This window comes from Papaver somniferum, chromosome 11 (assembly GCF_003573695.1).
Source record: "Papaver somniferum cultivar HN1 chromosome 11, ASM357369v1, whole genome shotgun sequence".
In the NCBI taxonomy this organism is placed as follows: domain Eukaryota; kingdom Viridiplantae; phylum Streptophyta; class Magnoliopsida; order Ranunculales; family Papaveraceae; genus Papaver; species Papaver somniferum.
In genome coordinates, this window is record NC_039368.1 from 29892804 (window position 1) to 29903960 (window position 11157).

An 11157-nucleotide genomic window follows, 5' to 3' on the forward strand; every position below is an offset into this window, starting at 1 on the left:
ATGAAACAAGAAGTCCCCAATTATGTAAAACTTGCAGCTTCACCTGATATAAAGTTACTTTCCCCCTCAAGTATGCGTCGGCAGTTTCCTCTCCACAGGAAGAAATAACAAGTGTAATTACATACTGCTCAAGACTTTCAGCTGCCGGAAATACAGACACAGCATCCTCTGTAAGGTGCTCAACGCCATCAAGAAAAGGTTTCTGACAAACAAATGCTTAATTAAGTCCTCATTTCTTACAACTCAGTATAACGTTAGTGTGGTGGAAGAGCAATAAAATGTGGGAATCGGATTATATAGTTTAAGGGTATAAATATACCAGCTTGTTTCCATAAACCTTGTGAAGAAGAGATGCTGCAAAAGCAGTTGCTCGGGGATACCACTGAGATAAAATTGGCATGAACAAGCTAGAATCCTTCCTCAGAAGTTTTTGGGTCTCCATCGCAAGTGATGCTAATGGATGTTCATGTGTCCCAGCAGCTTTGCTTTCAACATCAAGTATAATCTGTACAGAAAGATGACAGAAATCAAGCTAGTTGGTTTAAGTGGGCCTCTCTGACAAACAACGAACCGCTAATCTTATGGCACAATCAATAAATTTTTTTATTAAGTTTTTATCTCTTCTATTTTCTACTTGAGCAATAAATAAAATTAATACTATCTGAAAACATCTGCTTGCTTGAAATAAAATTTGTAAACAAAATCACTTTCTGGATACAACCGCTATTTCCGAAATGAAAGATAAAAAGTTGATAAATCTGGAAGTGTTTAGAATCAACATTTAGAGCAGCTACTGCATCAACTTAAATTTAACCAATAACAGTAATGCTGGAATGGAGATGATGATGAGGTTAGCAAGGTTGTACTAATAATTAGTGTGCTACTGCTGCTGGAGGTGGCACTAGATAGAGTCTATGCAATAAAGGTGGAAGCGGTGGCATCCTCGTTGAATGCAGAGATAATCATGGTAGTGACAGTTGCAGATGACAGATATATCTTTTTTATTCCGTCTAGAATTGATTGTACAGTATGTGTGCTTATAACCTACCCCTTATGCCTTGCATTAACGATCTAGAATGTCTAGAAACAGTTCAGTCCTTATCCAGCATGGGCATGATAGCATTGAGTGGGTGCTGTGATAAACCTTAATACTGCCTAACTTCACAAGCTGAATATAAGCGGAATCCCGCTCACATCCACCACAGAGTAAAAAAACATGCAGTTTAGGTATTCATGTATTCTGAAACAAATTGAATGAGTACCAGGAACGTTTTCCAGTAAATTTCCAAAAACTTTTTGGTCAATACAGCATCTTCCCAGCGGGAGTTCATGATGCTATCATAGACCAACTATGAACTTCTGAATGTATGCAAAGTTCAGTTGCTCACCCTTGAAAATTCACTTTTTAAGGATGACGATATATATGATTCAACCTGGTCCTTTTCCGTGGATTGTGTCATCTGCATGAAAAGAGCAGATCAACTTTTAGCTACTTGTTTGTTTTCATTTGAATAAAAGCTACAAAAAAAAGAAAAAAAAAACATACTTCAGTTCAATGAAAGAAAAAATTTAGGATTTCTACTTGAGAATCAGCATAACATTTGAGACGCCCAAATATTGCGAACATGTGCACTCCCTTTTCCAGGTGCCCATTCATAAAATACATGCACGTTGTCTATTTACCTGATCTGGTTCTTCCACTAGAAGTCTTCGCGCACTCATTGCAACAGTAAGTATATCCTGCAATGCTGATGCCCCCTGAAAGTATGAAGATAGCTGAAATCAGAAACTCTGTTGGCTATCGGCCTTGCCAACCGATAAAATTAGAGATTTATACATTTGATTTTTTCAAGATAAGCCAAACGACCTAAGTGGTTGCACAAGCATAACCAAAAAAAAAAAGTCAAGAAGTAAGAAGGTTTATTTTGTAATCTGGAGACAGTATTCATAGTTGTTACAGAAGTTAGACATGTTAATGCACATGTTGCACAGTGATGAGTCACGGATGTGCCTGCATGGCAACAGCAATTAAATTTATGAGTAAAATAAAACATAATTTCCTTAAATGCTACCAAAAGTTTGTATACCTCAGCGAACTGCAGGTGGTAGTCTCCAAGCTGTTTATCCGCCCATCCCTGAATGGGTGAAAGCAAGGACTGTAGAAAAGTCAATTCCTGAAACCCGTCGTCGATTTCAACTTTGGAACGAAGACTTTTCAAGTGTAATCTTTCTTGCGGACCTCGCTGTTCCTTCAATGGTATTTTCTTCAATTGTCCAATGGCATATTTCAAGATTTCTGATTCACCTGTAACAACAAACTGGATTGACAGAGCACTTGAGATAGTTGTCAGCCTTAAGTTACACATAAAAGATATAGGGTATAATGAATACACCTATAAACGTTACACAGAATATTTATATATCCTCGATTAGTAAATATTTTATTGTGGGCGAGGACACTTAAAAAAGAAAACTTGGGCAACACTGAGGATATAATAACGAATAAAACATAATCATTTAACGGAATAATCACCAGTAAAATGTTCATATTTACAAAGGAAATCTAAACACAAATATCATACATCAAATGTCTACAATTTTCCTAAGCTCGTCCTATAATGCAATTTTCTTAAGCCCATCCTTTAGATACAATAAGAAACTTTTCTGCTTGTACATTTCTTCATCACCACACAGCTGAGTCAAGAGTCTAGACTTCTGAGTCTCGCTAGGACTGAACAATTATGAAACAGCATGGTACACTGGTAACACTAGAGTGGATGTCAAATAATTCTAAAACACGTGGTGCATTAAACAACTGTAGAATGGAAGGAGCACTTCCTTAGATCTATAATACCTGGCGGAATAATACCCATGCATAGCAAGTATAATGGATGGTCTCTGTGATCCCTAAAACGCGCCATGTTGATTTCAGAAGCTCAAGAATTTCTTCAACTTCCTGAATGTAAAAAACAGGCAAGAGCAATCAACACTGTGTTAGATATAAGGGTCACTAAACCCAATGCCATGAAGGGGGTTTGAGGCGATTCTATATGGGAAGACAAAAACCTCTGTAAGCTTTCCTTCATCCAACATATCAAAAACACTACAGAGCAACTTCTCATAGAGACGAATGTTGAGGTGATAGCCATCTGCCCAATGGCATACTTCACCAGTTAGGTCGCCCCGGGCTGGCCTTTCGACAAGTGGTATAGCAATTTCCCTAAGAGATCTTAAACATTCTGTTCGTTGGAGTTCACCAGCAGTAGGTGGAAGAGACTGTAAAAATAAAAATTAAAAATTAAAACTACCATCAATGAAAAGAAATGGACTACAATAGAGTATTTGACATAAATTCGAGAAAAGGCAAGAAGTCGATCATTAAAGCTTATGTCTAAGAGCATCCAGTTATAAGTAATAAATATGCAAACATAGAAGACCATAAAGGAAGTAATTCGTAGGAGGATCACTATACAAGACCAGCACGTAAATAAAGAAAGAATCCAATACAATTAGGTATTTGCATCATATGAAAAATAATCCAAGAAACAAGCACCTCAGATTCCTCAATCTTCCTCAATAGAATTCTCAACTCACTCGCTTTACGACCAGACTCCCCAAAGCCAACAGCAGGATGATTTATAAGCCCTTCTTCTAATATGTTCAACTGTGCCAGAGAAGTTTATAAAGGAATTCATCAAAATATATCCTTGAGATGTTATTACTATACCTTGGCGGAAGGACCACATACCTGCCTCTTTAACCATCGTAGATACGTTCTCTTATCGGCAAACTCTGTTCGTGATATACAGCAGAGCAATTCCAGCGGAACCAATAGAGTGTCCATTCTCTTCCCAATTTTACCATCCAGGGCATGAAGAAGGCCTTGCCTGGTTCTTATATCCATTGCCTCTGATATCTGCATGAATGGCTTTTTAAGTTGTTAAAAAGGGGAAAAGATCCGTAACAACTCTGATAAGCTAATGCAATCTTATTAAACCATTTACATTTGTTGGCAAACGTGCAAGACAGCTTTTTTATTAATAAGACAAAAAGGTAGACAATACATATATAGAAGGTATGTCTTAAAATAGAGGTCCAAATTTTAAACCTGGAAACTTCGTATTTGAAACTAATCCTAAAAGTCCACAAACTCAAAAATGAAAGAGTGTAATACTTGCCTCTAGTTGAACACGCATGGTCTCCAATAAACCAACTAATCCAGTCGCACGTTGAGGGGGTGCAACATGGTCACTCTTACTACGACCAAGCTTCTTAAGCAATTTGGATTTCTTATCTTTCTTTTTCTCTTTTGACGGTACAATGAGACCGCTGTGCACAGAATGAAAACATATTGGATGCCAAAGAAGGGAAACAGAATAGACGAATACCTTGTTGTTGAATAGAAAAACAATAAGTAGATTTTTCAGGGAAACATGATGTTCGAACACACCCTGAAGCTCCAGCGCAAGCAAGGAGGATTTCAAATGCTGATTCACGGAGGTCATCATCTGTGATTCCTGCATGCAAGTAACATCTGGAAATCAAATGATGTCAAGCTACCTTAGTTTATAAAACAACCATGTGTACTTTGAATTTTAATTGCTCGTCTTTTAGTATAATGTTAAATAGTTCTCAGATTATCTTTCTTCCTTTCTCTCCAGCCACTACTACATGTTATTTATCGAGTTTTTTGTTATGGAAGTAAAAATTCTCTACCAATATGTACTATTATGACTTGACACTTCCAATATCATCTAAATCCAAATATCCAAACTCTGGTGAACATAAACAGCCTTCATTCAGTTCTAGTTTCAAATCTCAAGCAACTTTTAGCGAGAAAGGTTTGAGAGACAAACACATTACGCCAAACTATAAAAAGAAAACTAACATAAAATGTATCTAAACCATGCTTACCAGATGCAAAAGAAGGCAGTCCTAAATGAAGATCAGTAGCATCATTAGGGGTTCGTCTTGAAATCCTGAGACTGTTTACTTCCTCCTCATTATCGTCATCCGTAAAATCATCAATGTCATCCACAGATAGCTCTTGTCGTGTCGAGTGAAGTGACTGTGACTTAGATAGATTAGGCATTATGGGCGATGGCATGTCGATCAAAATTGGTGGCGGTGCCCTTCTTGGAGGTGATCCTGAGCACTCCGGAGCTGTGACTAGAAAGAATTCATCTGCTGAACTACTCTGGAAAAGATAGAAAAACAAAATATGAATCAAAAACAAGTTTCAAGTACCAGCAGAAAATAAATTCTGCATAATAAACAAGGCATGCACAGACAAATTGTAAACAACACTAAAAATTAAGAACCAACCCTAAGACTGGACCTAATAAAGCATATCCACGTCTGACAGACCCTTAAAGGAACATATCTTGTGTTGCATCTGTTTCTGGATGCATTAAGGAACATGCAGAAGATCCTGAAGCGAACAAAGGTGCTTTAAATATGAATGAGGAACGAACAAATGCATCACAGAATATGGGACGTTGAGGAGCTCTCACATGTGCAAACATGGTTTATTAGGTGCAGTCTGATGCTGGAATTCAGCAAATATGTGGAACCCAGTTCCAGGAATCATGTTTTTCTGTTTTAAACTTTTCAGGCGTTCGAAAAAGGTAAACAATAAAGTAACAAAAGAGCATTTATGCTACAAATTAGTCTAAACAATGTAAAGATGGTTACAATCATCTCAAGCTGCAAGACATACATTATTCAGCACTATGTAACTACAGCAACCTAAAAGTTCTTCCGTACACATCCACATGGTTTATCATCATGTGCAGTTACTAACTAGTAGCATGATTACCAGAGTTTATCAAATAACTTAAGAAACTACACCAGCATATGCACTAAAAATTGAAGCTTACAGTAACTGGAAAACTGGTTCTATCATGGTAATCTCTAATTGCTTCTGAGAGTTCAAGCATTCCACCTGTAACAATAAAACAATAATTTAGGAAGAAAACAAGTTCCACAGTAGAGCCCAAATATTAAATTTCCATAATAAGACTCTTTCAAAATTCCATCACCTTTTTTGGCACATTCAAGAACATAATCAATACTGACTTGATCTAAGTCGATGTCATCTAATGAAACAGCCCCCGGGGGCATTACAACTCTCTTAATCAAACTACCCGAAAGTATGAAACTGAGAAGTACACGCCTATCACGCCGATATCGTTGTAGAAGCTCGGTGCCATTTTCGCTGATTCATCAAAATGTCAGGATTCCTCAGATAATTACTAACGAATGGAAAAGTAGATTATTAAAGATGAAACGCATACTCATCAGAATCCATGCCAACCAGAATCCAGTATAGAAGCCAGCAACTGTTATTCAATAAAAAATCAAAGCTACCAACCGACTCTCCACCTGAAAGACAGGAGTGTTAATGTATGTATGAGTTCATTTATTGTATATTATCGTGCATCCTGCTTACGACGGTGACGTGATACTGTTAACTAATAAGTTGTACTTTTCCATTCCAAATTTACCAGAATTGATCAGTGCAAGCATATCCAGAAAGATCTTTCATGAGTAGTATAGAGTAATTCCTACAGCATTTTAGGAAATTCATGCAAAAACACGGGGATATCTCTATCAAATGGGGAAGTTAATCTATTCCATTCTTTCTTAAAATTTAATCAACTGTCAATGTAATGGAAGTAAAAAAAAAACAATTTAAGACAAAATTCAGTATAATTCCACAATGTGAGTCAAAATAGTTTCAGCATAAATCCTAAACTGTCTGAAATTGCCCTAATCTACCATAATAACATTAACACCACAGATAAGATCCTGAAAAACTAGATTCATAAAATAGTTAAAATAAACCAGATAGATCTCAGAAACTGAAGAGACATTTCTCGAAACAAGAATCAGAAACTTTACCAGTTGAGAGATCTATGAGTAGCAGACTTAGAGCGAGAGAGAGACAGGTGATTATGCCGAATTGACACTAGATTAGATACAATCACCATAAATAGTTCAATATCCAACAGAAAATCCTTAGCATAAATTTGAAGAAGATAATGTCTATGGAATTTAGGGAGGAGAAGGGGGGATGATTAAAAAAAATGGACTGGAAAGGGGATTTTTAGTATAGTGATACTTTATTTTAAAGGGTGGAAATGGACTAGTAAGTAGTAAGTAGTCCAGTCGCTACCTATGTGAAAGAACATTGGGAGAGAGAATAAAGCGGAAGGATTGTCGGGAGTCGTGGAGATACTGTTTTCATTGTTGTGCCTACAAAGTCTGCTGTACTACACAAATGTGTGTACATGTTTTTGTGTGTGGCCGTGGAGGAACTTCTGAATACGTGAATCACGGTAAGGCTAAGTTTTATGGTGCTAGATTTGTTTCTAGATTAGACAAAAAGCGTTGCATATTCTTCTCTTCTGTTTCTCTTTCCGGATATATCTCGAATGCTAATTAGTATCCAGATAGTTGCATTGTTTCATTCAGCGCAACCAAAATTCTATTTTTCGCGGAATGGTTCAGCGAGATTGTTTTATCTTTTGATCTGACGCGTGGTTGTGCCATTCAGCGCGACCAAATTCTACTTTTCGCGGAATGGTTTAGCACATCTAGATGCTGGATTAGAATGAACTTGAGTGGGTATTCTAGTTGACGTGGACTTCCAATCTAGCATCTAGATTGGAAAACCACAAGACTAAGCCTAAGGATAAAAGAGTACAAATCTACGAATTCCTCCTGCACTAGAAGATTAATCCACTATGAAAATGGTTTATACCACACCTTTTTTCCCCGAAAATGTTTCCCCAACGACCTGTTGAGCCCCACTAGTTCATGACATTCATTCCAGGACTTACCAAGCGGGTCCTAAAAAGTTCAAGACTTCTAGATCTGAGATTCAGATGTGAGACACATCATGTGGGGAAATGGTAGTATCAAAAGCTAAGGGTATGCATAGGGCTGTCAACGGCACTTAATGAAACGGATAGTGGCTCAACCGCTACCGTTACGTCAAGAATTAACGGATATCCGATATCCGATAACTTCCGACGGAATATTAAAAATCAATTCGGATTTCGTTACAATAAGGTTATCGGATATCCGAAATTTTTTCGATAATTTTCGATATGTAGTCATGATCCAAAAATCTTCCAATAATTTTCGATAACTTCCGATAATTTCCGATACCTACTTAGGAGAGATGAAATCAATTGGCTAAAGAGTAAACCTATAAGGTATTACGTATCAGAAATTTTCGATAATTTCTGAATATAGTTATAAACTATCGGTATCGGATATTAACCTAACGAAAACTGGTACATCCGGTTCCGTTATGATAACACTAGAAGTTCCGATACGTTTTCCGTTTCTGATATCTGTTAACCGTTATGTCGGAAGTTGGATATTCGGAAGCGACTATCGGATATCGGATATCCATTGACAAGATGTTTGAGGGTGAAAACAGTTTCTGCTGATTTTGGTAATTTCGAGTGTGTGGGTGAGAAACGAGTCTAAACCCTAAACAATGTACTGCAAGGGAGTACTTTGATTCGAGAGTTCAATCTGTACAAATCCGGCCTAAACCAAGAAATGGATGTTCCATACTTGCTTCGGTCACAAAGTGAATGAGAAGGGTTGGTCTAGGGAGGGAAGCGAAGAGAGTGTTGAGACCAGAATAGTTGATTCGGTAAGAGTAGTTTGTTTGACGACTTGTATCAGAAAGTGGAAAGCTAACAAGTGATTTCTGAGTGTTGTATTCTCCTGACCAAAACTTGTATTTGGTGGAAATAGGTAAGACCTATTTATACAAGTCGCAACGAAACGACCATGGTCTCGTAAGAAGTGGAAACGGTTGAGTAAATGGAAGAAAATGGTAACGGGTAACGCCTGGAATTGATGTTTCCATAATAAAGGAAACGTTTCACTATTACTTATTGTATTTACTAACCGCCTCACCCTTATGATACTTTCCTGCAACGGGCGTAATGTACGCCGCACGTTGTAAACCGCCAGACCAATACCCTGATGAGCATCCCTCAGTTTGTGACATGTTTTGATGTCTCGAGTGTTTTCGTGGAAAACGTGTAGCATGTTTCTACGTGTGGCGTGGCCAAAGGATTTGGCGTTTGTATCCAACTTGGTGCCGTGACCAAAGAATAGGCATCGTAGCCAGGTTGGTGTCGTGACCAAAGAGTTAGCATCGCATCCAAGTTGGTGTCGTGACCAAGAGTTAGCATCGCAGCCAATACATTGCCACGAGTCGTTTGTTGGCAGGTTTGTACGGATGAGATCTGCATCTCAGGGGGAAGGGTAGCCGTAGATTGTTGCAACCCTTCATGGTTGTAGCGCTTGCATGCTCTTGGCACGGCCAAATTAGGGTTTTGGCGTCGTGGCCAAGAGATTGCCACAAATCGCTTGGTGGAAAGTTTGTATGGATAAGATTCGTATCTCAGGAGGAAGGGTGGCCGTTGATTGTTGCAACCCTTCGTTTGCAACCAGTGGCATGGTTTAGGCGCGACCGAGCTAGGATTTTGGCGTAGTTTAGGCGCGGCCAAAACTATGGTTTTGGCATAGTTTAGGCGCCGCCAAAATTAAGGCTTGGCATTGGGCCAAAAGTTGCCATGCGTTCGGTGGCAAGCTTGTACGGCCGAGATTTGCATCTCAGGAGGAAGGGTGGTAGTTGATTGTTGCAACCCTTTTTTTGGCAGCCAGCGGCATGTGGTAAGGCGGCATGGTTTTGGCATATTTTAGGCGAGGCCAAAATTAGGGTTTTGGCAAAACCGTGATGTTTGGCCTTGGGCCGGAAGTTTTCATGCGTTAGGTGGCGAACTTGGACGGCTGAGATCTGCATCTCAGGTGGAAGGGTAGTCGTTGATTGTTGCAACCCTTCGTTTGGCAGCCAGCGGCATGTGGTAGGGCCGGCATGGCTTTGGCATATTTTAGGCGCGGCCAAAATTAGGGTTTTGGAAAAACCGTGATGTTTGGCCTTGGGCCGGAAGTTGCCATGCGTTAGGTGGCGAACTTGGATGGCTGAGATCTGCATCTCAGGAGGAAGGGTAGCCGTTGATTGTTTCCACCCTTCGTTTGGCAGCCAACGGCATGTGGTAGGGCCGTCATGGCTTTGGCATATTTTAGGCGCGGCCAAAATTAGGATTTTGGCAAAACCGTGATGTTTGGCCTTGGGCCGGAAGTTTACATGCGTTAGGTGGCGAACTTGGATGGCTGACATCTGCATCTCAGATGGAAGGGTAGTCGTTGATAGTTGTAACCCTTCGTTTGGCAGCCAGCGACATGTGGTAAGGCCGACATGGCTTTGGCATATTTTAGGCGCGGCCAAATTTAAGGTTTTGGCAAATCCATGATGTTTGGCCTTGGGCCGGAAGTTGCCATGCGTTAGGTGGCGAACTTGGAAATCTGCATCTCAGATGGAAGGGTCGTTGTTGATTGTTGCAACCCTTCGTTTGCCAGCCAGCGGCATGTGGTAGGGGAGGCATGGCTTTGGCATATTTTAGGCGCGACCAAAATTAGGGTTTTGGTAAAACCGTGATGTTTGGCCTTGGGACGGAAGTTTCCATGTGTTAGGTGGCGAACTTGGACAGCTGAGATCCGCATCTCCGGTGGAAGGCTAGCCGTTGATTGTTGCAACCCTACGTTTGGCAGCCAGCGGCATGTGGTAGGGCCAAATTTAAGGTTTTGGCATATTTTAGGCGCGGCCAAATTTAAGGTTTTGGCAAAACCGTGATGTTTGGCCTTGGGCCGGAAGTTGCCATGCGTTAGGTGGAGAACTTGGACGGCTGAGATATGCATCTCAGATGGAAGGGTAACTGTTGATTGTTGCAACCCTTCGTTTGGCAGCCAGCGGCATGTGGTAGGGTCGGCATGGATTTGGCGCGGAGATGTGGCTGGCATGGTATGCCATTGGCACTGTGGTGCGGCTGCATGGTTGGCATGCCTTGGCGCGGAGATGTGGCTGGCATGGTATTCCATTAGCATTGCGGTGGGGCTGGCATGGTCGGCATGCCTTGGCGCGGAGATGTGGCTGGCATGGTATGCCATTGGCACTATGGTGCGGATGGCATGGTTGGCATGCCTTGGTGTGGAGATGTGGCTGGCATGGTATTCCATTGGCACCGTGGTGCGGCTGGCATGGTTGGCATGCCTTGGCGCGGA

At 40.3% G+C, this 11157-nt stretch overlaps 1 protein-coding gene across 2 annotated transcripts in view; it reads right to left on the reverse strand.

The window, feature by feature from the left end:
- Nucleotides 1-7205, reverse strand: part of LOC113321699 (protein unc-13 homolog) — a 15270-nt gene extending 8065 nt beyond the window's left edge. The window contains exons 1-16 of one of the 2 annotated variants that reach the window (XM_026569601.1): nucleotides 6904-7204; nucleotides 6297-6384; nucleotides 6042-6217; nucleotides 5880-5944; nucleotides 4915-5197; nucleotides 4451-4517; nucleotides 4179-4329; nucleotides 3749-3916; nucleotides 3554-3664; nucleotides 3067-3276; nucleotides 2855-2956; nucleotides 2088-2318; nucleotides 1684-1758; nucleotides 1389-1460; nucleotides 320-505; nucleotides 44-202 (exon numbers count right to left, since the gene is read on the reverse strand). In XM_026569601.1, coding sequence (XP_026425386.1) covers nucleotides 44-202; nucleotides 320-505; nucleotides 1389-1460; nucleotides 1684-1758; nucleotides 2088-2318; nucleotides 2855-2956; nucleotides 3067-3276; nucleotides 3554-3664; nucleotides 3749-3916; nucleotides 4179-4329; nucleotides 4451-4517; nucleotides 4915-5197; nucleotides 5880-5944; nucleotides 6042-6217; nucleotides 6297-6310 — 2070 coding nt within the window. In that variant the 5' untranslated portion in view covers nucleotides 6311-6384; nucleotides 6904-7204. Of the gene's footprint in view, nucleotides 1-43; nucleotides 203-319; nucleotides 506-1388; nucleotides 1461-1683; nucleotides 1759-2087; nucleotides 2319-2854; nucleotides 2957-3066; nucleotides 3277-3553; nucleotides 3665-3748; nucleotides 3917-4178; nucleotides 4330-4450; nucleotides 4518-4914; nucleotides 5198-5879; nucleotides 5945-6041; nucleotides 6218-6296; nucleotides 6385-6903 lie in introns of both variants that reach the window. The other variant, XM_026569602.1, reaches the window with a different exon arrangement.
- Between the last annotated feature and the right edge of the window lie 3952 nt (nucleotides 7206-11157).